Source organism: Rhinatrema bivittatum, chromosome 4, assembly GCF_901001135.1.
Source record: "Rhinatrema bivittatum chromosome 4, aRhiBiv1.1, whole genome shotgun sequence".
NCBI lineage: Eukaryota > Metazoa > Chordata > Amphibia > Gymnophiona > Rhinatrematidae > Rhinatrema > Rhinatrema bivittatum.
The window spans coordinates 188,683,838-188,710,629 of NC_042618.1; the positions used below are offsets into that span (position 1 = coordinate 188,683,838).

General features: G+C 46.5%; 1 protein-coding gene across 3 annotated transcripts in view; it reads left to right on the forward strand.

Moving 5' to 3' along the window:
• The window catches only part of RFT1 (RFT1 homolog), a 79,634-nt gene that overhangs the window by 23,858 nt on the left and 28,984 nt on the right, over positions 1 to 26,792 (forward strand). For all 3 annotated transcript variants that reach the window (XM_029599413.1, XM_029599415.1, XM_029599416.1), the window contains 4 exons: positions 11,147 to 11,197; positions 12,431 to 12,561; positions 19,975 to 20,119; positions 21,279 to 21,384. In XM_029599413.1, the coding sequence (XP_029455273.1) occupies positions 11,147 to 11,197; positions 12,431 to 12,561; positions 19,975 to 20,119; positions 21,279 to 21,384 (433 nt within the window). The remainder of the gene's footprint in view (positions 1 to 11,146; positions 11,198 to 12,430; positions 12,562 to 19,974; positions 20,120 to 21,278; positions 21,385 to 26,792) is intronic.

A 26,792-nucleotide genomic window follows, 5' to 3' on the forward strand; every position in this document is an offset into this window, starting at 1 on the left:
GAATGGTTCGGGTGTTCTCAGACAATGCGACAACGGTGGATTACATCAACCGCCAAGGAGGGACAAGAAGTTCCGCGGTGGCGCTCGAGACACGGCTTCTCTTCGCCTGGGCGGAACGCCATCTCAAAGGCATTGAGGCTTCCCATATAGCAGGAGTGGAGAACATACAGGCGGACTTCCTAAGCCGCCAACAGATCGATCCAAGTGAATGGGAGCTGTCTCTCGAATCATGGAACCTCATCTGTGCCAGATGGGGCGTACCTCAATTGGATCTGATGGTGACCAGAGAAAATTCGAAACGCTGCGCTTCTTCAGTTGTCGACGGGAGCCGGGTTCGGTGGGGCTCGATGCTCTGGTGTGTCCCTGGCCCACGGGGATTCTGCTATATGCCTTTCCTCCCTGGCCCCTCATCGGGAAACTTCTCCGAATAGAGCTCCATCCCGGCAGGGTGGTGCTCGTAGCTCCAGAGTGGCCGCGTCGTCCGTGGTTCACGGATCTGGTTCGCTTGGCCCTCGAAGGACCATTACAGCTTTGGGTATCTATTGCGACTACTTCGGCAGGGCCCAATATTTTCGGATCGGGAGGATCACTTCTCTCTCCCGGCTTGGCTTTTGAGAGACGACGTTTACGCTTGAAGAGCTATTCGGAGCAGATCATTTCTACACTCCTACAGGCGAGACGCCCAGCCACTTCTATGGCCTATGTGCGAGTGTGGAAGCTGTTTGAGGCATGGTGCCACCAACGATCCTGCGACCTGTTATCGGTGAAGGTCCTGGACTTTCTGCAGCAGGGGCTTGCTAAGGGGTTAGCGTTTAGCTCTCTTTGTGTTCAAGTGGCAGCTCTTGGTGCTTTGCTTGGCAAGTTTGCGGGCTGTTCGCTGGCGGTACGCCCGGACATTGCTAGGTTTCTCAAAGGGGTTAAACACTTATGGCCTCCCGTCCGTTCTGTGTGACCTGATTGGAGTTTGAACCTAGTGTTTTGGGTGCTCTGTGGTTCCCCATTCGAACCTCTTCGCAGAGCTTCGTTGAGGGATCTCACCTTAAAAACGGTCTTTTTGGTGGCCATTTGCTTGGCACGTCGGATTTCGGAGTTACAGGCTCTGTCGTGTCTGGATTCCTTTCTGCGCATTTCCGATGATAAGGTGTCCTTGCGCACGGTTCCATCCTTCTTTCCAAAAGTGGTTTTGGCGTTTCACGTCAATCAAACAGTGGAGCTTCCAGGCTTTCCCCAGTGGTCTTGGACTCCTCGCAAGGCAGGGATCTGCATATGCTGGACGTGTGTCGCATATTGTTGCGCTACCTGGAGGTCACTAATGACTTTCGGAGGTCCGATCATTTGTTCGTTCTTTTTGGTGGCCCAAAGAAAGGGGACAAGGCTTCTAAAGCTACCATCTCTCGGTGGATTAAAGAGACCATTCGTTCATCGTACATAGCTCGCGGGCACCAGGTTCCCGTGGGTCTCCACGCTCATTCTGCTAGGGCTCAGGCTACTTCCTGGGTGGAATGTCAGTTGCTGTCGCCTCAGGAAATCTGTAGGGCGGCGGTGTGGTCTTCCTTACACACTTTCACTAAGCATTATCGTCTGGACGTGCATGCTGCTGAGGGATCCTCCTGTGAGAGTGTTCTGATTGGGGGCTCTTTCGGGTTCCCGCCCAGTGTAGGGTGGCTTGGGTACATCCCACTTCTCTGGACTGATCCTGGTACGTACAGGGAAATGAAAATTGGTTCTTACCTGCTAATTTTCGTTCCTGTAGTACTCAGGATCAGTCCAGAGGCCCGACCCTTTCTTCAGTTCATGAAAGACTGCCTTACTGTGTTATAAGTCCACTGCTCGTTGCACGGAGCTCCGTTTTTGCAGACAAGGTTGATGGAGCAGTTTTTTTCTTCGTTGGTTCAGTTACCTGTATGCTGCGGACGAAGGGCTGTTACCTTTGGCTAAGTTCACTTCATCCGTTCTTATGTTAGTTTGGTACCGGTTGGCTTGGGTACAGGTTAATACTGAGGGACTGCAGGTGGCACTATAGTATATATGGCAGTGCCCAAAGTTTTGCTCTCTGACTCCATCTGCTGGTAGGGATACACAACCCACTTCTCTGGACTGAAAATGAGTACTACAGGAACGAAAATTAGCAGGTAAGAACCAATTTTCATTTATTTTTCCCTATATACATCACCTTGCACTTGTCCACATTAAATTTCATTTTCCATTTTGATGCCCAATCTTCCAGCCTCACAAGGTCCTCCTGTAGTTTATCACAATCCGTTTGAGATTTAACCAGTCTGTATAATTTTGTGTCATCTCAAATTTGATCACCTTACTCGCCATACCCCTTTCCAGATCATTTATAAATATATTAAAAAGCACCAGTCCCTGAGGCATTCCACTGTTTACCTTTTCCCACTGTGAAAACAGACCATTTAATCCTACTCTCTAATAACACAATACCTGTCTCAACCTCAGAAAGAAAGAAGGAACAAGTATGTTATAAAAAAAAAAAAAAAAAAAGCAGAGGTGGTGGAGGCCATTACTTTGGCAGATTTGGGGCATGCTGGGGATAGATGTGTGGGTCCATGGTGGGAAAGGGATTGAGAGGACAGATAAAAGTCTTGGGTGAGGGGGAGTTGGTATGGAGTTGCATATGGGATTTGTGTGTGCATCTGGATGAATTTATTGGCAGACTGGACGGACCATTTTGGGCATTACCTGCCATCATTTACTACACTATGCTAATTTCCAGGAGAATGCAGTTGTTGGAGGGTAAATTTGGGGTTTTTTTATAACATGCGTGCGGCAATGAAATAACCACTTTTACCATTTAGTCTACCAGTTCACCCAGTCCATCTGCTGCTCATGAAGACCCTCCTAGATCTTCAACCTGAAGCCCCTCATTGCACCCAGACCCTCTTCTCAGTCATTTTTCCACTTTAAGGATGTTTACAATCACTTACACTTGATATTTAAAAAGGGCTCCAAGGGGCGATCCGGGAAACTACAGACCGGTTAGCCTGACTTCAGTGCCAGGAAAAATAGTGGAAAGTGTTCTAAACATCAAAATCATTGAACATATAGAAAGACATCGTTTAATGGAACAAAGTCAGCATGGCTTTACCCAAGGCAAGTCTTGCCTCACAAATCTGCTTCACTTTTTTGAAGGAGTTAATAAACATGTGGATAAAGGTGAACCGGTAGATGCAGTATACTTGGATTTTCAGAAGGCGTTTGACAAAGTTCCTCATGAGAGGCTTCTAGGAAAAGTAAAAAGTCATGGAATAGGTGGCGATGTCCTTTCGTGGATTGCAAACGGGCTAAAAGACAGGAAACAGAGAGTAGGATTAAATGGACAATTTTCTCAGTGGAAGGGAGTGGACAGTGGAGTGCCTCAGGGATCTGTATTGGGACCCTTACTTTTCAATATATTTATAAATGATCTGGAAAGAAATACGACGAGTGAGATAATCAAATTTGCAGATGACACAATATTGTTCAGAGTAGTTAAATCACAAGCAGATTGTGATAAATTGCAGGAAGACCTTGTGAGACTGGAAAATTGGGCATCCAAATGGCAGATGAAATTTAATGTGGATAAGTGCAAGGTAATGCATATAGGGAAAAATAACCCATGCTATAATTACACAATGTTGGGTTCCATATTAGGTGCTACAACCCAAGAAAGAGATCTAGGCGTCATAGTGGATAACACATTGAAATCGTCAGTTCAGTGTGCTGCGGCAGTCAAAAAGCAAACAGAATGTTGGGAATTATTAGAAAGGGAATGGTGAATAAAACGGAAAATATCATAATGCCTCTGTATCACTCCATGGTGAGACCGCACCTTGAATACTGTGTACAATTCTGGTCGCCGCATCTCAAAAAAGATATAATTGCGATGGAGAAGGTACAGAGAAGGGCTACCAAAATGATAACTGGAATGGAACAGCTCCCCTATGTGGAAAGACTAAAAAGGTTAGGACTTTTCAGCTTGGATAAGAGTCGGCTGAGGGGGGATATGATAGAGATGTTTAAAATCATGAGAGGTCTAGAATGGGTAGATGTGAATCGGTTATTTACTCTTTCGGATAATAGAAAGACTAGGGGCACTCCATGAAGTTAGCATGGGGCACATTTAAAACTAATCGGAGAAAGTTCTTTTTTACTCAACGCACAATTAAACTCTGTGGTTAGTGCAGTTAGTATAGCTGTGTTTAAAAAAGGATTGGATAAGTTCTTGGAGGAGAAGTCCATTACCTGCTATTAAGTTCACGTAGAGAATAGCCACTGCCATTAGCAATGGTAACATGGAATAGACTTAGTTTTGGGGTACTTGCCAGGTTCTTATGGCTTGGATTGGCCACTGTTGGAAACAGGATGCTGGGCTTGATGGACCCTTGGTCTGACCCAGTAAGGCATTTTCTTATGTTCTTATTGAGCAGAAGTAAATATACGCAAGTAAAAGACGTATGCATGTCACTTTGGCAGGTTTTAAAATAGCAATTTATATGTGTAAATGTTATGTTGGCCCTGCCCCGTATGCCCTGGCATGTCCATTTCTTACATGTGCGAAATTCCTCGTGGATCCCAATTTACGCACGGAAGTTGCAGTTTTGAAAATAGCATGCATTCATGTAGGTGCTACTTTATGTGCGGAAGTGCTAATTTTTACATATGCATAATTTGAAAATTCACCTGTTGTGACTGAAAGTCAGCTATATGGTATATGCTACAGCTTAGGTGACCATGTCCAGGTCTCCTTTCCATTGAGGTGTTGGGCTTGTGGGACAGTGATGGGAAGGGATGGCTACTGCTATAGGGACGCATGGACGTGAGTGCTGCTGAAGAGTTAGTGCCATCTAAACCGGTATCCAAGATGCTTTTCCTTGTAGAGCATCAGAATCCTACATTCCCTGTACGTACCCGGATCAGTCCAGACCATGGGTTGAGCCTCCTGTCCAGCAGATGGAGACAGACCAAAAACTGAAAGGGTATCCTATATCAGGACAGAGCCTACCCTGCAGCCCTTCAGTATTTGTCTGTCTCCAGCAGATGCCAGACAGCTCACCCTGCGGTTCCCTGTTAGCTTGCCCTTCCCCTACGGGGTTCCTTCTTTGCTTCTTTTCTCTGGGGGCAAGCTCAAGCAAGTATTTGATTCTGTGTAAAAAAATAAAAATATTTTAAATTGTAAAACTGTATTTGACTGTGTCAGGGAGACAGCTCTGGCTCCCTCACTCTTGGGGTGCCTAGGGGGGCTTCGCCTCTTGACTTGTGCAGCCTAGGCTCCCTTCCCGGTGACCCTCTTACCTGGGGCGATACTGGTGGTGCCAGTCACTCCCCCTAAGCCTTCTGCCTTGCCCCGGGACGTCCATACCTCGGGTGAGTCTTCAGAGACGTTTCATTCCCCTGTAAAAATAAATAAATAAATAAATTATATATATATATATATATATATATATATATATATATATATATATATATATATATATATATATATATATATTAATAAACATCCATAAAGGGAGAAAAATCTTGCAGAGAGGCAGAAAGGTTATTTGGATTTAGTTGGCTATTAGGGAGAGAGCGGGGTTCGATCTCCTGCACTTCTCCTCGGGGTCCCCCTGCTCATCTGTTTTTCTTTTTGATTCGCGGCTGGGCTGCACTTTCATGCCACATTCAAATTTCTGTATTGCGTGTGGAGAGCCGGCCTGTGCTCCGGATGCCTGCCGGGTGGGGAGGGCCCCTCCTTGGCAATGCTAAAAACTTCAGCCCAGAGACATGCTCCCCAAGGCATGGCCAGGCCGTTCCCAACCCAGCAAACCGCGGGAACGGCGGCCATTTTGGGAATCTCTCCCGATGCCGATTCTGCTTCACTGGGGGCAGAGGAGCAGGATCTGCCTGAGATCCCCCTGAGAGCGCACATTTGAGCCTGGTGTGCTCTCAGGGGGATGTCCCGGACCCCCCCTCGCCCCGCCCTCGCCCCCTCAGCGAGAAAATCAGCCTGGGCCCGATTTTCTTCTGATTTTGTGCTCCTGTTGCACAAATCATACTTGGCTAGTTTGCAAGAGGAGGAGGACCTCCCCCCCCCCCCCGAAGATACCTCGGTTGCCCGCGCCACTACGCTCCGGGGTTCCGGATTTGCAGGGCCCCGTACGGGTGAGGGTGGTCCCAGGGGCCCCCTCCCTGTGGATCCTCCGCAGCCTCCCGCGGACCCTCTTCAGGATCTTGATGACGACTTGACGATACGGTGACGGCTGCGATGCCGCCTAACGTGGACCCGGTCCTGGCGGGACTTAGGGCGCTCCCGCGTACATATCCCTTTCATCCTATGCATAAGTTGCTTCTCCTTCGGGAATGGGAAGCTCCAGAGATGGGTCTCTGAGTTGGGAGAGCTATGCATAAGCTCTGCCCGCTCCCCGAAGATTGCCTGGACATGCTGAAAATTCCCAAAGTGGATTCTTCTGTCTCTGCGGTCACCAAACATACCACGATTCCAGTGGTAGGTGCTACAGTTTTGAAGGATGTTCAAGACCGCAAGCTCGAGTTTTTTCTCAAGCGCATTTTTGAAGTCTTAGCTTTAGGGGTCCGTGTGACAATCTGCAGCAGTCTCATGCAGTGGGTTCAACAATTACTCGGCACCCAGGACCTCCTGCCGCGGAACGTTTGGAGGGCGCCATTGCTTATGGCACAGATGCCCTGTATGACTTGCTTTGCGTACAGGCCAAGGCAATGGTTTCTGCAGTTTCGGCCAGACGCCTTCTCTGGCTGCGCAACTGGTCTGCGGATTCCTTGTCTAAGGCTCAGCTGGGCACACTCCCTTTTAAGGGCAAGTTGCTTTTCAGAGAGGACCTGGAACAGCTTATTAAATCTTTGGGCGAAAATAAAGTCCATAAGCTGCTGGAGGACCGCCCTAAGCAGTCTAAGTCTTTCTTCCCGACGTGTTCCCGCTTTCGGGGACAGCGTCGGTACAACAACTGGGGGTGTGGTCCTTTTCCACGGGGTGGTACCTCCAGGTCCCAGTCTTGGTCTCATTCCTTTCGGGGCCGTCATGCTTTCCAAGATGGTAGTCAGCAACACCCGGCCGCCAAGTCTGCCCCACAATGAGATCTGGCCGGTCCATTCCTCCGCACGAAACTTAGGTGGGCGTCTTTCTCTGTTTTGCGAGGAATGGGCTAAAATCACATCCGATCAATGGGTCCTCGAGGTGATAGAAAAAGGTTACGCATTAGAATTTGCCCGGGACCTGCCGGATCTTCATCTAGTCTCTCCTTGCGGTCGACTCAAGAGACCTGCGGTCTGCCAAACCTTAGCCAGGCTCCAGGTGCTCGGGGCGATAATCCTGGTACCGGTGCAGGAACAAGGTGCCGGCCAGTATTCCATTTACTTCGTCGTGCCCAAAAAGGACAACGCCTTCCGTCCAATCCTGGACCTCAAGCGAGTCAACCGAGCCCTCAGGGTACCCCATTTCCGAATGGAGACCCTGAGGGCGGTGATAGCGGCGGTCCATCCAGGAGAATTCCTAGCCTCCCTCGATTTAACAGAGGCTTACCTTCACATACCGATTCGACCAGAGCATCAGAAGTATCTCCGATTCCACATCCTGGACCAGCACTTCCCTTCGGCCTTGCCACCGCTTTCTGCACCTTTACCAAGATCATGGTGGTAGTGGCGGCTGCTCTCTGCCGAGAAGGAATCATAGTCCACCCTTATCTGGAAGACTGGCTCGTGCGGGCCAAGTCATCCGCTCTTTGCGGTCAAGCAGTCAACCGGGTTCTTGCTGTCCTCACGTTGCTCGGCTGGATAATCAACTTTCCCAAAAGCATTCTCCAGCCCTCCCAGGTTCTGGAATTCCTGGGAGCTCGCTTCGATACCCAGGTAGGAAAAGTATTTCTTCTGGACGCTCGGGCGCTCAAACTCACCGATCAAGGGCGCAGCTTTATTTCCCTGCCGCTTCCCACGATGTGGGATTACCTGCAGGTGCTGGGGACCATGGCCTCCACTATCGATCTGGTCCCCTGGGCTTTTGCGCATATGCGTCCATTACAGAAAGCGTTATTATCCCGCTGGCACCCAGTGTCCGAACAGTTCCAGGAGGTCCTACCTCTCTCCGACTCTATCATTGCAGACATTCAGTGGTGGCTGTCGCTGGCGCATCTCCTGAAGGGGATGCCCCTTCTGACTCCCTCGTGGGTCATAGTCACAATGGACGCCAGTCTCTCCGGGTGGGGGGCGCTCTGTCAATTTCAAACAACTCAAGGACACTGGTCCCCAGTCCAGTCCCGTTGGCATATCAATCGTCTGGAAGCCCGTGTGGTGCGCCTGGCTCTCAAGGTCTTTCTTCCACTAATCCGCCGCAAAGCGGTATGTATTCTCTCGGACAATTCCATCACGGTGGCCTACATCAGTTGTCAAGGGGGCACCCGAAGTTGCCTGGTGGCGCTGGAAGCCAGCAAGCTCTTCGCCTGGGCGGAGAGGCACCTGGATCGTCTAGCGGCCTCCCACATAGCGGTCAAGGAGAATGTTCAAGCTGACTTCCTCAGCCGACAACGTCTTGATCCCGGCGAGTGGGTGTTGTCCGACTAGGCAATGGATCTGATTGTTCGCAGGTGGGGTCCCTCTCACCTGGATCTGATGGCAACTTTAGCCAATGCCAAGGCTCCCAGATTCTTCAGCTGCTGGAGGGAGCATTGGGCGGAGGGAGTGGATGCGCTGGCCCTCGCTTGGCCGCCCGACATTCTCCTCTACGTGTTTCCATCTTGGCCCCTCATAGGAAAAATTCTCAGGAGAATAGAGCTTCACCGGGGACCGTTAGTTCTTGTGGCCCCCAAGTGGCCTCGCAGGCCGTGGTTCGCAGATCTGGTAAATCTAGCGATGGACGGTCCTTTTCACCTCGGCCATCTTCCCCGGCTTCTTTGGCAGGGTCCCGTATTTTTTGACCAGGCGGATCGCTTCTGTCTAGTGGCCTGGCTTTTGAACAGTGCCGTTTGAGGCGAAAGGGGTATAAAGAAGAGGTTATCTCTACTCTGCTTCAGGCTTGTAAGCAGTCTACGTCCCTGGCCTATGTCTGCGTCTGGAAAGTTTTTGAGAATGCCTGCGCGGAATTGGATGTCTCTGCTCGTTCGCTGTCGGCCTCTATGGTTCTCACTTTCCTTCAGCACGGCCTCTCCAAGGGTCTTTCCGTCGGCTCAGTACGCGTTCAGGTTTCCGCTCTCTGTTCCCTCCTGGGCACCATTGAGGTTTATGCAGTGGCCTCTCACCCAGTTGTCATTCGTTTTCTCAGGGGCGCTAAGCACCTAAAGCCGCCCGTCCGGGCCACTTGTCCCTCGTGGAACCTAAATTTGGTCCTTCGGGTTCTTTGTGCTGCTCCCTTCGAACCTCTCCATCGGGCTACTCTCAAGGACTTGATGCTTAAGACTGTCTTTCTGGTTGCCATTTGCTCCGCTAGGAGGATGTCGGAGCTTCAAGCTCTGCCTTGCAGAGAACCCTTTCTGCGATTTTCGGATTCGGGCTTCGCTCTCAAAACTGTTCCTTCCTTTTTGCCGAAGGTTGTTTCTTCCTTTCACATCAATCAGTCGTGGAACTCCCCGCGTTTTCTTCTGAGGATATAGCGGGGCCCGGAGGCGGTGATCTTCATCGTCTGGATGTTAAACGCATCTTACTAGGTTACCTCCAGGTTACCAATGACTTTCGGGTCTCGGATCATCTTTTTGTTCTGTGGAGTGGCCCAAAGAGAGGCGACCAAGCCTTTAAGACTACGATCGCTCAGTGGCTGAAGGAGGCTGTTGCTTCAGCATATATCTGTAAGGGCTGGCCGGTCCCTGAGGGCTTAAAAGCTCATTCCTTGCGGTCTCAGGCTACTTCTTGGGTGGAGAGTCAAGCGGTCTCTCCTCAGGAAATATGCAGGGCGGCTACGTGGAAATCCCTGCATACCTTTGCTCGTCATTACCGCCTTGACGTTCAGGCGCCAATGTTTGGTTCCTTCGGTTGGCAGGTACTTCGAGCGGGACTGTCTCGGTCCCACCCTTTGTAGGGAAGCTTTGGTACATCCCATGGTCTGGACTGATCCGGGTATGTACAGGGAAACGAAAATTAGTTCTTACCTGTTAATTTTTATTCCTGTAGTACCACGGATCAGTCCAGAAGCCCTCCCATATTCGGTTCGCTCGAACTATTTACTGTTCCTTTCCTTCTTATAGGAATATTTTTGTGCCTCTGCATTCCTCTCTTGGATTCTCTCATCACAGGCACCGGAAGCATCTTTCACGATGATCTGGGGTAGTCATCCAAGAGCGCTTTGTCACACAGTTCATTCAATTGTTCTATTGTTTGATTGTTTTAACAAAGTTAATAGTTAATCTGTTACTTGCTTGATCTTATGCCTTTACTGCTTTGACAATGGTTATACTGAAGGGCTGCAGGGCAGGCTCTGTCCTGATATAGGATACCCTTTCAGTTTTGGTCTGTCTCCATCTGCTGGACAGGAGGCTCAACCCATGGTCTTAACTGATCCATGGTATTACAGGAACGAAAATTAACAGGTAAGAACTAATTTTCCTCTAGCCATTTCTGGGTGGCATAGTCTCGTTGCCCCTTTTCTGGCAGCAGAATACCAAGATGGCCTCCAGTCCAGAGAAGGGTGAAGTAATAGTATAGTGGTCATCATTGTTACTGTTATTCCCCAGCTGCAGTTGGATAAACAGAGAGAAAGTGACTTCAAATGAGTCTTTGGGGTCGCAAAATCATGTTTAAAGTGTCTAAACTCTAACTCTTTGAAGCCAACACTCTGAGCACAGACTCCTATCAATGTGCAAACAGAATTCTTGTTTGTCCTGAGTGATATAGGAAAAAACAAAGCATAAAATGCTTGGGGCTGCCTGCTTTCACCACTCTTTGTTTTCTTGTGCCAGTGGACTCTACTCTAGGCTGTTCTCCTGTAGTCTTTTCTGTGCTGCCTCTTTGCCTTTAGTCCATGAGTTTCTAAGTGTCACTGGTAGCTGCTTAAAGCACTGTTGCACAGAGCCCTTAGGTGACTGTTACCTGCCCTGGTGAAGAGCTGTTGACTTTTTGTCTCTGCTTAAAATGTATTTTACGGGATAAGTTCATTGAAGGAGAACAAAGTCCTGGCTGATGCATTTAAGAGTTTACATTCTGTTTGTAGGTGAACGATATGTCATGACGTTTTTGAATGTCTTAAACTTTGGAGACCAAGGTAAGCATGTAGCAAAGTTATTTAAATAGTTACTTGTGTTCTAATTTCTCTCTGAGTTTTATAAAAGTTAAGAATTTCTTTTTTTAGCAGGGCTAGACAGCAGTATTTTGGGGGTGCTGTTTGGAGTAACCAATGCAGGTGCGAGGTCCGCCGGTTCTTTTGTGCCTGCATATACCGTGTGGAAACTACTCTGGCAGTCACTTGGGCTGTTGAGGCAGTGATAGGAGTCTAACACTAGCCCACTGGCACAGTAACAAGGGGCTGTGTTATTAGTGCTGCTTCTTGTATTATGCACAAAATGGCAGAAAAAAATCTGGTGGTCACTGACTAATAAACACTGTTGACTAAGTCAGTCTCTAAGATTGGCCCCTGGATTTCTGTTAAAGAACTTCTTGGACAGCTTGCCAAATAAATGTTCATATGGTTGCCATTGATCATCTGACCTCCTTGTTTCTGCCATATTTATTATTGCAGAGTAAAGTGAAGGTAGAGAGCCATACAAAGATGAGATTAGAGACAGGTTGAGAGCACCGATCTTCAGTAGTGACTGGAGGGCAGATATTAGGTTGCATCACTCTATAGCAGGGATGAGCAAACATTTTTATTTTTTTTTACACACAGGGCCACATTAGTGACTCTTGGAGCTCCCCCACCCCCTATACAGACAAGATCTTGCCCCCCTTTATTTCTAAGCAAAGGGATTGGATGCCTGACCGTATGCTCCCCTGCCTTGCTTCACTGTTCCTCCTTGCTAGCTCCGTGATCAGCTGTTTATGTGATCTTTTTATTTTTGTTTTATCTTTATAGGCCTGGCTTTCAGGTTTGCTGTTGTCACTGTTTGCCTGTAGTGTGGCGACAAACTGGAAGATGGTCTGCAGTACCGTAATTAAAAAAAAATAAAAAAAGGAAGATCACCTGATTGAGGGCAAGGAGGAACAAAGAGGTGGGAGGGCGAGGTGTGCAGCACCTGGAACTGTAATACATGGAGCGTCTGAGGGCTGGAGGAAACCTGCCCATGAGCAATACTTTGCCTACTGCTACTCTATAGGCTATATTGTTGTACTGCTGGGCCTCTGGAAGGATGATTTTAGGTGTATGAGTACTTGGTAAGTTGGTATCGCTGCTCACCAGCTCAATAATCAAGGGGATGCTGTGGCTTTTTTTTCTGCTAGAACTCTTTGCATTTTAGGATACAACAAATCTTGTAATACATCTTTTCTTTTTTTTTCACAGGTGTGTACGATATAGTAAATAATCTTGGCTCACTTGTTGCCAGGTTTATATTCTTACCAATAGAAGAGAGTTTCTACATTTTCTTTGCTAAAGTGCTTGAGAGGGGAAACGATATAAAGCAACAAAAACAGGTCAGTCTGGGCTTAGGGCTGGGTCTATTTTTGAGCAAGATATACTGTTTCCTGAAGTTCTAAACCTAAAAACTTGGCAGAACGTTTCAAAGATAAGTGTGTGACTTACGTGTCATTGCGCACCTTAACCTTTTGTGAGTAATCTGACCGTATTCACTGTGATAGGCAGATATTGCCATAGAGAGAGCATTAACAAATGCCAGCAACAAAATGTTATCTCTTTAATAGACAGTATGTTGGCAGTCAGACATCATAATGTTTAACAGATTTCTGTATCCCTTATTGATTACTTTTCGTCAGATGGCAGCTCTCACAATACACTTTGCCTACCGTGTAGATTTCCTGAACATACCCAGATCAGTCCAGACAAGTGGGTTTATGCATCCCTATCAGCAGATGGAGGCAGAGAACAAAACTTTGAGGCACTGCTACATAACCGAGTGTGCCACCTCCAGTCCCTCAGTATTTTTCTGTCTCCAGCAGATGGTAGAGGTGCATACCTGAAGTCCTGACTGATCTGGAGTTGAAGAGTTGGATCTGCTCCTCGAGGTTCCTCAGTGGGCCATCCCTTGAGTTGAGCCGCGCGAATGGGGGAGTTGGATACCCCTGGCTGTTGTTGCCCGCAGGTTCCAGGGCCCCTGATACCCAGAGTACTGGCACCCTCTGGGGAGTATCCCTTTTGGGGTTTTTCCTTCTTTTTCTTCATTTTTTCTAGTAAAGCTTGTTGTTTTTCAAAAAAAGAAAAAATAAAGCAGTGGGTTCTTTCTGTAGTTGCTTACTGAGGGACAGTCAGGAGAGTCAGCCTGCAGTGCAGGACTGCGGCAGTCCGCGGTTTGCTCTGCCACATTTTTCTTTCAGGAGTGAGGAGCAGCGGTCACCGCTCTGTGCGGGGCGGGGGGGGGGTTCCTGGGGGGAAACCTATTTGCTCCGGCGTGTGGCTTCTCCCGCTCAAGGGGGGGGGGCAGGTTTATTTTTAGCACTGCAGGCCTCTGCCTGGCCATGTGGTGCTGAAGGGACAGCCGACCAGGGCTTCCCATGTTACTGCCGCTTTTTGCAGTGCTCTGAAGTTTTTTTTCACAAGCGCGCATCTCCCACATTTGCCAGCCTTCCTGCGCTCGTTTTGCTGAGTGATCTGTTTGGACCACGTGGTGCGGCCTTGCTCGCAGTGAGGATGTCGGAGAAACCGCATGTGGAGGCCTGTGGGACCAGGTCAACCCACCTTAACTCCCTTTGGCTGTGCTTCGGGGATGGGGGGAGGGATCCTCCACTAAGGGTCTTAAGACCCAGAGGGCCTCCCGGTCCACAGGGGTAGCTGGGGGGGGGCCCAAGGTGGGGACCTCTCCCCTTTCAATTCCCATGGGGGATCGCTGTCAGGGGGCTCCGGACCGCAAGTCAGGTGACTCTCCACCTCTCTCTGCTGCAGTGCTGGTTTGTGAGGATGATGTTGAGGAGGGGTAGGTCTCTGAGCTTAGCAGCCCTGAATGGGCTTCAGAGGGCTTTTCCGGGTTTTCTCTGGAAGTCGTCCTGCTTATGCATGAGACCTTTCTGGCACGTCAGGCAGCTAAGCAGAGACCCAAGGAGCCATCCTCGGGGCCATCCAAGAGAGCTCCGGCGTCCTCTGGGGCTTCCTCAAGGAGACTGGACGGGCGTCGCGGGCCACTTGTCCGAATCAAGACCCTAGGGATCTGTGGGACTCTGATGATCCGTTGGAGGAGGAGGCGGCGGCTTCTCCGGCTGTGGACCTGGAGGGAGACCCAGATGAGGACCAACCTCCTGAGGATGGTGGCAAGGAGGACCTGGATCTTGCAGAAGCAGCTGGAGCAGAGGGTGATAAATAAGCCAACCAGCCGGGGGTTAAGAAAGAGGAATTCTGGCCACTCACTCCTCAGGACTTGGAGGAATTAGAGGTCAAGCTGACTCAGGAGGAGTCTGATAGTGAGGCCGTTAACCCCGTACTGGATGGTTTGCGGGGTCCTCCCAGTGCCTTTCCCATTCCAAAGCAGATTCAGAAGCTCATTAGTTGGGAGTTGGACTTCCCGGAAGCAGGCTTGAAGGTTGGAAGGGCCAAGGAAAGCTGTATCCCTTGTTGGAGCACTTGGAGTGCCTTAAAATTCCTAAGGTTGATGCTGCGGTATCGGCAGTGTCCAAGAAGATTACGATTCTGGTGGCTGGGGCGGAGGCCCTCAAAGATGTCCAAGATTGTAAGCTGGAAGTCCAATTGAAGCACATGTTTGAGGTCTCAGCGCTGAGCCTCTGGGGGGTGCTGTGCACTAGTTTGATGCAGTATGCTTGCTTATGCTGGATTCAGAGACTGCAGGAGTGGGTGTCTCCGGGGGTACTGTCCTCCACACAGGGGGTCTGTCTGGAGGCGGGGGTGGCCTATGTGGCAGATGCTTTGTATGATGTGGTTCATACTACAGCTAGGAGTATGGTCTCTGTGGTAATGGCTTGGCGCTTCTTGTGGCTGTGTAATTGGTCGGTAGACATGTGGTCTAAGAGTCAGTTATGTAACCGTCCCTTCAAGGGCAAACTGCTCTTTGGGGAGGACCTAGACTTGCTCATGAGGTCTCTGGGTAAAACCAAGGGCAATAAACTCCCGGAGGATAAGAAGGTCATTAAGAGGAGTTTTTCCTCTCGCTCTCATTTTCAGGAGTCACGGAGGTTTCAAACTGGTAGAAGTTCTTCAGCAGCGGGACAGAAGTCGTCATCGAATCATTAGAGGGCCTTTCTGGGACTCAGCCATTTCTCTAGAGGTGGCTCCGGTCAGGGGTCTAGAGCAAGTAAGCCAGTCCAGTGAAGCCAGGGGCGCCCACTCTTCGTTCATTCCAGTTGGGGACAGGTAGTCCCGGTTTTACAAGGAGTGGGTCAAGATTACCTCCGATTGGAGGGTCCTGGAGGTGATAAGTGACAGTTACGTCTTAGAATTTTCTCGCCCGCTCAACGACGCCTTTCTGGAGTTGCACTGTTCTTCTCAAAGCAAGTGTAACACTGTAGAAGAAACTCTGCGCAGGCTGATAAGTTTGGAAGCTATCCTTCCGGTTCCCTTGGACGAGCAGGGGCAGGGAAGGTATTCCATCTACTTTGTGGTGCTGAAGGACAGAAAGTGCCCTCCTTCTATCTTGGATTTGCAGAAGGTGAACTTGATCTTATGAGTGCCACAATTCTGGATGGAGACCCTGTGTACAGTGATCGCGGCTGTCCGCAAAGGAGAGTTTCTGACGTCCTTGGACCTCACCGTGGCTTATCTCCATATTCCTATCCAAAAGGAGCATAAAAAATTCCTGTGATTCAAGGTGCTGGGATGGCATTTTCAGTTTCAGGCCCTTCCCTTCGGTCTAGCCACTGCCCCTCACACTTTCACGAAAGTGATGGTGGTGGTGGCTGCGGCCTTGAGGCAGGAGGGTGTGTTGGTTCACCCCTACCTGGATGACTGGCTCATCCGGGCGAAGATGGAGGAGGAATGCACTCATTTGGTGCAGCATGTGAGGCAACTACTGAGCTCCTTGGGTTGGGTGATCAATGTGCAAAGAGCCACCTGGTACCCTCTCAATCTCTGGCTTACTTGGGGGCATGCTTCAATACCCAGCAGGGCAAGGATTTTCTGACAGAAGACAGAATGTTGAAATTGCAGGAGCAGGTTTCCCAGTTTCATGATCTTCCAGTCCCGAAGGTCTGGGATTATCTGCAGATGCTGGGGTCCATGGTGTCAAAGTTGGATCTGGTTCCGTGGGCCTTTGCCCATATGCACCCAATACAGAGAGCATTGATGTCTCGGTGAAATTCGACGTCTGAGGAGTATTGTGTCCCCTTACCTCTGAGGCGGGAGGCCAAGACCAGCCCGGAGTGATGGTTGTTTCTGACCAAACTGGGCAAGGGCATGCCTCTGGAAGTCCCAGATTGGGTGTATTGACCATGGATGCCAGCCTCAAAAGCTGGGAAGCATTGTGTATGGGGTGCTCAGCCCATGAGCTCTGGTTGATGGTGGAGAAGACCTGGTCGATCAGTTGCTTGGAGATGAGAGCAGTGCACAAGGCCTTGGAGCTGTTTCTGCCCATGGTCCGAAATCGGATGGTTCGGGTGTTGTCGGATAATGTGACGATGGTGGCGAATATCAATTGTCAAGGAGGTACAAGAAGCCTTGCTGTAGGTCGGGAGGCTCTGCTGCTGTTTGCATGGGTGGAGCGCCACCTCAAAGGGATCGCGGCCTTTCATGTTGTGGGAGTGGATAACGTGCAGGTGGATTTTTTAAGCCAACAGCAACTGGACCCCGGGGAGTGGGAGCTGTCCCCAGAAGCCTGGAACCACATTGTGCCAGATGGGGAGTTCCTCAGCTGGATCTCATGGCAACCAGGGCCAACTCAAAGTTGCACAGGTTCTTCAGCCGCAGAAGAGAAGTCGGTTTGGTGGGCCTAGATGCTCTTGTTGTCCTTGGCTGCCGGAACTTCTTCTGTATGTGTTTCCTCTGAGGCCACTCATAGGTCGAGTGCTTCGTCACATAGAAATGCATCCAGGGACAGTGGTTCTGGTCGTGCCAGAGTGGCCGCATTGTCCGTGGTTTGCAGACTTGGTGCATCTGGCGGTGGATGGTTCTCTTTTTGGCTGGCACACCTTATGGGGTTACTGCACCAGGGTCCCATATTTTTGGATCGGAAGGATCACTTTTGTCTCGCAGCTTGGCTTTTGAGAGGCAGCGAATGCATATGAAAGGATATTCTGAGCCAGTTATTTCTACCCCTTCTTCAGACTAGAAGGCTTTTCACTTCCATGGCTTATGTTAGAGTGTGGAAGCTTTTTGAATCTTGGTGTGGTCAACATAGGGTGGATCTTCTGCTGGCTTCTATCCCACAGATTGTGTCCTTTCTGCAACACAGACTGTCCAAGGGCCTGGCTTATAGTTCGCTCCAAGTCCAGGTTTCGGCACTGGCTTCTCAGGGGCAAGGTGGAGGACAGGCCCTTGGTGGCTCATCCGGATGTAATTCGTTTCTTCAAGGGAGTGAAGCATTTGAAGCCTCCGCTTCGCAAGTTCTGCCCAGACTGGAGTCTTAACCTGGTCCTGCGAGTTCTCTGTGAACCTCCCTTTGAACCTTTGGGTCGGGCTTCCTTGAAGGATCTTACGTTAAAGACGGTTTTTCTGGTTGCAATCTGCTCGGCCAGACATATTTTGGAGCTTCAAACATTCTGTTGTTGTGACCCTTTCTTATGCATTTCCTCCAACAAAGTGTCTCTGAGTATTGTGCCTTTTTTTTTGCCAAAGGTGGTCTCTGCCTTCCATGTGAATCAGACAGTGGAGCTGCCGGGTTTTCCAGATTGATCCAGAGATGCGGCTTTGAGTAGAGATCTTCACTTTTTAGATTTTCGACGTGCGCTCTTGCGGTACTTGAAAGTCACCAGTTCTTTCAGAAAGCTGGACCATCAGGGGAGCAAAGAAAGGAGATAAGGTGTTGAAAGCTACTTTGGCCTGATGGTTGAAAGAGGCTGTTTCTACGGCCTGTATTGCTAAGGGTCATGTGGTCCCTAGTGGCTTTAAAGCACACTCTGCTAGAGGACAGGCTACCTCTTGGGCTGAGTGTCAGTTGGTGTCTCCGCAGGAAATATGTAGGGCCACGGTGTGGTCCTCTCTACTTTTACCAGGCATTACAATTTGGATGTTCGGGCGCCGGAGGTTACAGTTTTTGGTGAAAGTGTTTTGAGAGCGGGTCTTTCGGATTCCCACCCGGTTATAGGTTTGCTTTGCTACATCCCATTTGACTGGACTGATCTGGGTATGTTCAGGAAAGGAAAATTTGGTTCTTACCTGCTAATTTTTGTTCCTGTAATACCACAGATCAGTCCAGAGGCCCGCCCCAGTATTGTTACCGAAAGACTGACCTTCCTGGTACTCAGATGTATGGTATTGTTTTGATATTGCCGCTGCAACAGTTAAGTTGTTTTTTCAGTTTCCCTAGTTGGCAGGGCATGTTGGGGCCTTGCGGTTTGCATAAGTTCTCCAGTTCAGGGGAGTCCAACCCTGAGGTTTTTCCAGATTGACCGGTGGGGAGAGAATTCTATATAGTCTTGGCTTGGGTACAGGTCAATATTGAGGGACTGCAGGTGGCATGCTCTGTTATGTAGCAGTGCCTCAAAGTTTTGTTCTCTGCCTCCATCTGCTGGTAGGGATGCATAAACCCACTTGACTGGACTGATCTGTGGTATTACAGGAATGAAAATTAGCAGGTAAGAATCAGTTTTCCTTTATGCAGTACAGGTATTACAGATATTGTTGAGGTGAGAAGTAAAAAACAGGAAAAAATGAAAATAATTCACACCAAAAAATAATTCACACCAAAAAAAAAAAAAGTGGGGAAAAAAGGTCTAGAATTGAGAGTAGGCTTTAAGCTGAAGATTGATAAGAAATATACTGGAATGCTTGGCAAAGAAAAATGGTAATTCCTTAATATAAAGCTCCATTTTGGACTTAGTAAAAAAAAACAAACAACTGTGCTGAGTTCAGATTCCTCCTCAGCACAGAAAAGATACTGAAGAGATTGAACGAGTAGATGTGAATCGGTTATTTACACTTTCGAATAATAGAAAGACTAGGGGGCACTCCATGAAGTTAGCAAGTAGCACATTTAAGACTAATCAGAGAAAATTCTTTTTCACTCAACGCACAATAAAGCTCTGGAATTTGTTGCCAGAGGATGTGGTTAGTGCAGTTAGTGTAGCTGGGTTCAAAAAAGGTGTGGATACGTTCTTGGAGGAGCAGTCCATTAACAGCTATTAATCAAGTTTACTTAGGGAATAGCCACTGCTATTAATTGCATCAGTAGCATGGGATCTTCTTAGTGTTTGGGTAATTGCCAGGTTCTTGTGGCCTGGTTTGGCCACTGTTGGAAACAGGATGCTGGGCTTGATGGACTCTTGGTCTGACCCAGCATGGCATGTTCTTATGTTATGATGTTCATCCTCCATTGCCTCAGGAGTACCTGAATGCAATCCACTTTGAAGAGGCTGAAAGGTGGAATATAAATCAAATTAAAAAGCAAAGAAGTACAGATTTAGATTGTAAGCCTTCTGGGGATAGGGAAATACATTCGGGTTCTGTAGGTATTTCAGGTTTGAAGTGGCTGACCAGTTATGAAAGGTAGGATATTAAATTTAAAAAATGAAAATAAAGATGGACAACGGTAAGAGAGATGGGGGAAGGGAATGGAGGACAGTGGTTGAAAGAAGTGTTAAAAGGTGAGAGAAGAGAGAGATAAGGAAAGTGGCGGTGAGGAGTAAAAGTGCAAGAGAAGGGAAGGTGAAGGCGGTGGGGTAAGAAGGAAGGTGCCGGGAAGCAGGAGAGGGGCAGAGGAGGGAGATAGCACGATGTGAGATGCAGGGGCCTCCAGGGGAACATCTTTGCTCAGATGAGGTGCATGTCTTTTGCAGGAAGATGTGGCCATAGCAGCGACGGTTCTGGAGTCCCTCTTGAAGTTGGTGCTTCTGATTGGATTGACCATTACCGTTTTTGGCTACGCCTACTCTCAGCTGGCTCTGGACACTTATGGGGGGGCCATGCTCAGTTCGGGATCAGGTATGTTGAAAATTTGCTTTGTCTCAAAAAGTGTGGCAGGTGCAGCTGCATTTCCTTGTTTGATTCGTATTCTGTTTGCTCTGAGCTTTAAGCAGGTGGACTTTTTAATTACCAGTGCCCGGTTCTAGGGGTCTCTTGCGTTCCAGCATCATCTTTTTGGTTTTCCTAATAAAAGGTGTCATAACGTTTTTTAACAAGTAAAACAATGCCCTTCCCAGTCCCATCCCAACTGCCACCTGGTTCTGAGTGGTGGTATATGGGCGAGGAAGGACAGAGCATGATTAATCAGATTTAAATTGTTTGTTTCTAGGTATATCTGTTGGCATGCAGTTATTTTTGCATGCATTAGTCTGCTGTTGGGGAGAATGTTATTGCATTCTAAATACTCCAGATTAGTTTTGACTGGAACAAGACTCCCTGCTCTTTCTGTAACCACATGTTTTGATAAGTGTTTCTTTTATCCTTTTCACAGGAGTCACCATTAGTTTGACATTCCAATAAATCAGACCATGTTTAGGGCTGTGTACGAGAGTGAACTGATCAGAAGGGTCTCTGTATGGCCTCTATAAGCAGCCTGAAAGGAATGTGATAGCCAGAAATTGTAGAATCGGTTTAGTTTCATTAGAGGCCAGTAGGGTTAAGATGTGGGTGGAAGGAAACTCATCTCTCTGGGAAGGGAGGACTTATTTGACCTTCCCAGAGCTAATTAGGTTCAAGCGTGTTAAAGTTTTGGTTGCAGTAGTTTTACGGGAGACTAACGGAGAGTGTGCCACCAAATTATCTTTTCTGTTCCTACTGTTATGGGGAGAATTTATTTTGTGCCCCAAACTGTGAAGCAGATCCTTTGTGCCCATTCCCTAAGGGCATGAGATAAACTGACATTACTAGAACAGTGGCTGATTCCAGTACCAATCGACAGATGCTTCATGTTCAAGGTAAGGTTGCTAGAAGGTTCATTGTCCAGCCAACCCGTCATTCATTTGGTGAAGCAATCCATCTCTTTTCCGTTTTTTGCTAAGACTGTTGTCTTTGAACTTTGTTGCACACATCTTTTATTGTCAAGAGCTTTCTTTGCAAGCTGCTCTGAAAATTGAGCCTTGATGTAAGGGCAACTATAGGAGCTAATGCAAAATCATGCTGCTTTTCATTGCTTCCTTAGGTCCCAGTCTTTTACGCTGCTATAGTTTGTATGTCCTGCTTCTTGCTGTGAATGGAGTAACTGAATGTTTCACGTTTGCGTTGATGAGCAAAGAGCAGGTGGACAGGTGAGTGATGGGAATGGAGAAGAATATTTAGGGACCATTTACGGTGAGTAGGAGATGCATGCAGTTTCCAATCTGCATTTGTGGAGATGTGTTTAACACAGCTTATTATCTAGTTAATACCGATTATTTTACCATCTATTATGGATGGATTTTAAATAAATCTGTATTGTTTATGCAGATACTTAATTCCACGTAAGGGCAATGTCACAAGCAGGAGAGTGTGTAGATGACCCAGGAGATATTGCAATTCTCTCATCATTACACTGTTAACTCTTGCCATGCACCACCAGCAGGTAAACAAGTAAATATGTATAGAATTCAGTATTTTAAGAGGTAATATCTAGGTTTTAGTTCTTAAGTTCCTGTTCATACCCCAGATCAGTCCAGACTCCTGGATTCTGCCTCCCTACCAGCAGATTGAGACTAATAGGGTCATTCACCAAATCGCGTTAGGGCCTTATCGTGGGTGTTGGGGCCCTAAGGCATGCGATAATGCCATAATGCATCGCGAGATGCGTATGCAAATTTTCAAAATGTAGACAAAGGCGAGGATTTTGGGCGGAGTTTATGAAAATGCTAGGTGTTTAACGTTGCGTGCGATAGCGTAATGCATGTTATTGCATGTTTTAACGCCGGAAATAATTACACCTTTTTTCCTGTGCGATATGCCCGAACCTGGATTTGCGATATTTTGATAGCAACTACGTAAAGAGTGCATCAAGCTAGGGTGAGAGTTCATTGTACAAATTTCATCTTTGTGTTCCTTTCCTCACTCTAAATCACATCAAAGCTTCACTGGTGTGTACTGTGCTGTTCATACCTCTGACTGTGCATGTAAAACTGCCCCCAAACCCTAGACCACCACTAAAACCTCACCTCGCTGTAGTACTTCAGGAATGAAAATTACCAGGTAAGAACCAATTTTCCTTTACAATTGACTATCCCTAGGTACCTTCATTTTCAGTTTTTATTTTATCTTTCCTGGGAATTTCTCAGTGTTTGTTATAACAAACAAAAATGAGAGAAAATCAGTGGAAAAAAAAAGATTCTTTATTTTTCGACTGATATTCTGCCATTGAATGAGAAATTCCCAGAAAAAATAAAATAACATAGGAATATATAGTATATGATAGCAGATAAAGACCTAAATGGCCTATCCAGTTTGCCTAGCAAGTTGCTTGTGTAGTAACTGCTGCTCCGTCAGTTACTTCAGGATACTGGGCTTGATGAACCCTTGGTGTGACCCAGTATGGCATTTCTTTTGTTTATGTACCCCCATTCAGAAATGTTTTCTCTAAAGTTAGCCAATGGTTATCCCTTTTCTTCATTTTCTCTTGCCATTAGGGATCCTCTATATTTATCTCACACCCTTTTGAAGTCTATTGCTGTTCTTGTCTTCATCACCTCTTCTGGGAGGGTATTCAATGCACCCACCACCTTTTCTGTGAAGAAATATTTCTTGGTTTTGTTCCTGAGTCTGACCCCTTGGAGTTTCAGATCATGAGCCCTTGTTCTACAGCTTTCTTTCCAGTGGAAAAAGTTTGGTTTTTCCTCATCATTTATACATTTCAGGTATTTGTCTGTAACCTATCTCCCTGACTCTCCTCTTCTCCAAGGTATACATATTTAGGTCCTCCAGTCTCCTCGTATAAGTCTTCCATTAAAGACTCCACACCATTTCTTTGCCTTTCTCTAGACCACTTCCAACCTGTTTCTATCTTTTTTGAGCTAGTCTCCAAAACCAAATATGGTAATCCAGGTGAGCCCTCACCAATGACTTGTACAGGGCATTATCACATCTTTTTTTTTTCTTTCTACTGGTTGTTCTCTCTATGCAGCCCTACATACCTCTGGCTTTAGCCACCACCTTGTCACATTGATGATCTGAAGACAGCAAAGAAAACACTATCACTCTGAGGTCTGTCTCCTGTTCTGTGTATAAAAACTGAAAATGAAGATCCCTTATAGCACATCTTTTGCCCAGAGTCTTAATTTCTGCAACTTTTAGAAGGGAAAAAATCCCACCAAAAATATTGTACAAGAAAAATGCTTGCACAATAAAAGTACAGTTAAACTTGATCCACTTCTTAAACTGAGCACTTTTGGACAAAAGTTCTACAGCTGTTTTTGGATAGATATATATGTATTATTTTTATTAACAGTACATATAAACAAAAGGACAGAAACATAGCAGCTAGCCAGAGTCCAGAATCAAACCAGCAATATAAAAAACATTACACATGGGTAGATATACAACAGTTATGCATATAAAGAACCCATAAATAGCCATATATATATATAATATATTTTTTTTATTTGCACAACTTTTTTCTGTGGGTATTTTGATGCTGAAAATTTAAATCCTTGGGCCAGTGCTGCATGGATTCAAAATTCTGCCAACAAGCTGCCTTGCAGGTTTTATTAACTTTTTTTTGCCCACATCTGAAATTGGACTCTAAAGAGGCTTTTGCCTGAGTGAGTATGACTGGGAAAGAGGTTTAGATCTGGAGGGTAGAAGAAGGATGCACGGTTCAGAGTTTTAGCCTATTGAATACTTGGCATACATGCTTGTGTTTCACCAGGGAAATACATCTGCACGCCTTTCCTTTGACAGCATAAATGAGTGCCCACCGAGTAGATCAGTCCAAAAGCAGATTTCAATTTCGATTATGCACTAAAGTGGAAATATGGAAATGATTTATAAAAAGGATTATTTATAGAAAGATTTTACCCCCTAAGGAAAGACAGCACTATAAAACAATGCAGTAAGGTTGCTTGGGGGACTTGTATGGCTATTTATGGGTTCTTTATATGCATAACTGTTGTATATCTACCCATGTGTAATGTTTTTTATATTGCTGGTTTGATTCTGGACTCTGGCTGGCTGCTATGTTTCTGTCCTTTTGTTTATATGTACTGTTAATAAAAATAATTACACAAAAAACCCCAAAAAACAATGCAGTACATCCACAGGGATATATAACCCACTGCTACATTTTGGGGCCAATGTAATAAAACCCATACTAAAACAGGAGTTAAATTTTAGCGCAGAGTTTTACCTAATTTGCGTGGTATAAACACACAGCCCTGCGAGGTGCAGTAAGCTAATGGAAAGAAAATTGAGTAAGCAAGAAAAAAGTGCGCTAAATGAAAAACAAACCATGCTAAAATGTGAGAGATCCTGAAAATCCACACTAATGCAGAAAAATGCTTTAAAACAGGAGTAAGGAGGATTGTGACGAAAATGGCTTTGCATGCAAGATTGGTGCTGTGCATCCTAACTTGAGCACAATCTTGCAAGCATGGTCATTTGGATATGGCATTTCTAGTTAAATCACAGGGTAAACTCTCTTGGATATACAGCTAATTACTACATACTTTGGTGCTATGCATCCTGACTTGGGCACAAAAGAGTATGAACTGTTTGGCTGAGGGTGCTCTCCCTATTCTTTCATTTCACTTGGATTGCCTTGAAAAATGGCCTCCCAGTGGAAGTGGTGGAGACAAAAATGGTATCTGAATTCAAGAAAGAATGAGATAAATACAGGAATTTCTAAGGAAGTGATGGTAATTGTAAAACTGAATCAGTTCAGATTAAATAGACCATATGGTCTTTTTCTGCCATCTCTAGTATATCTCCCCTATCTCACTGTTCTTTTGGGGTATACAGGTTTAGATCTTTAAGCCTAACCCCATATGCTTTAGAAGAAAGACCACTGACCATTTTAGTAGCCACCCTCTGGATTGACTCCATCCTGTTTATATCCTTTTGAAGGTGCGGTCTCCAGAACTGTACACAGTATTCCAAGTGAGGTCTCACCAGGGAGCTATAAGGGGCAATATCACCTCCCTTTTTCTGCTGACCATTTATCTCCATAGGCAATCAAACATCCACATTGCTTTTGCTGTTGCTTTATCCACCTGTTTTGCCACCTTAAGATCATCAGGTATGACCACCTCTGGATCCCGCTGTTCTTTTCTGCTTAGAAGAATTTCACCGCCAATGCTTTACCTCTCCCTTGGGTTTTTGCATCCTAAATGCATAACTCTGACTACCATGTTGCAGATTTTGGTATCATCGGCGAAAAAGACAAACCTTTTTCTGACAATTCTTCTGCAGTGTTTCTCATGAAAATGTTGAAAAGAACTGGTTCAAGGGCCAATCCCTAAAGCACACCTCTACTAATACCCTCCTCCTCAGCGTGAATTCCATTTACCACTATTCTTTGTCACCTTCCACTCAACCAGTTTTTCGAGGGCCCATTCCAAGGATGCTCAAGTTATTTATAAGTCGCCTATGTGAAAACATATAAAAGACCATACTGAAATCCAAATACATTACACACTCTAGTTACCCAATCAAAGAAATTGATCAGATCTGCCTGACAAGAGCTACCACTGGTAAAACCATGCTGCCTCAGATCTTGCAATCCATTGGATTTCAGAAACTGTGCTACCCTCTTGTTTTAGCAACAAGTCCATTAATTTGCTTAGCACGGAGGTCAGACTAACTACACCGTAGTTCCTCCTTACATCCACTTTTATGAATAGGAGCCATATCCTTTGGCTTTCAGTTCTCTGAACTACTCCTGCCTCTAAAGAAGCTTTGAAAAGATCATCTAGTGAAGCTGCCAGAACTTTTGTAAGTTCCCTTAGTATCTCAGATGTGTTCCATCTGGCCCTATTGCTTTAATGGCTTTAAATATAGTTAGCTCCTCACAAACACACTTTTCTGAAAATTGATTGAGGTTTACTTAACTCCCAATCTTATTTCTGTTTGTTTTATGTGGTCCTGCTCCTGGCCCTTCTACATATCATTTCCTTGAATGATATTAAGGGTGATTGTTCGTTTGGAATATCTTGTTGGTAGTGGTAAAACTCCCAACATCTCAATCTCATGTCCTGAACGGCCTCTGTGCAACCTCCTGGTATTGAACTTAAATGCTAGGTGATCTTCTTTGTTGTAACTTTGTAGTTATTGGCATATTTGTTTTGTATAAGTGCTCTGGCTAAAAGCACAGTATAGCAACACAAATAGGGTTGTTATATTATTATACATCTTTCCAGCTGGAGCTCAGCCCCAGTGATTTGAAAATCTAAAGTTGTCTGGGAAGGTATTTCATTCTACTCTTACTCAGTGTTTGAACTAAATGGGTCTCTCCTACTGATAAGTGCTAAAACTCAAGCCCTTTTTGATAAGTGTTCAGTAAAAATGATCATTCTGTAATAAGCCACACCCTGCGATCACTGAATTTTAATTTCAACAAAATGATTCTCAAAAGGCATTTTGTTTTAAATGATCATTTTTGTTTTCCGAAGCCTTATGCCTTGCTGGCTGCAGATTGATGTGCTGTGGGGGTAATTAATTGGAAAGTGCGACAGCTGCAAAGTGATTTTTTTTAATGGAA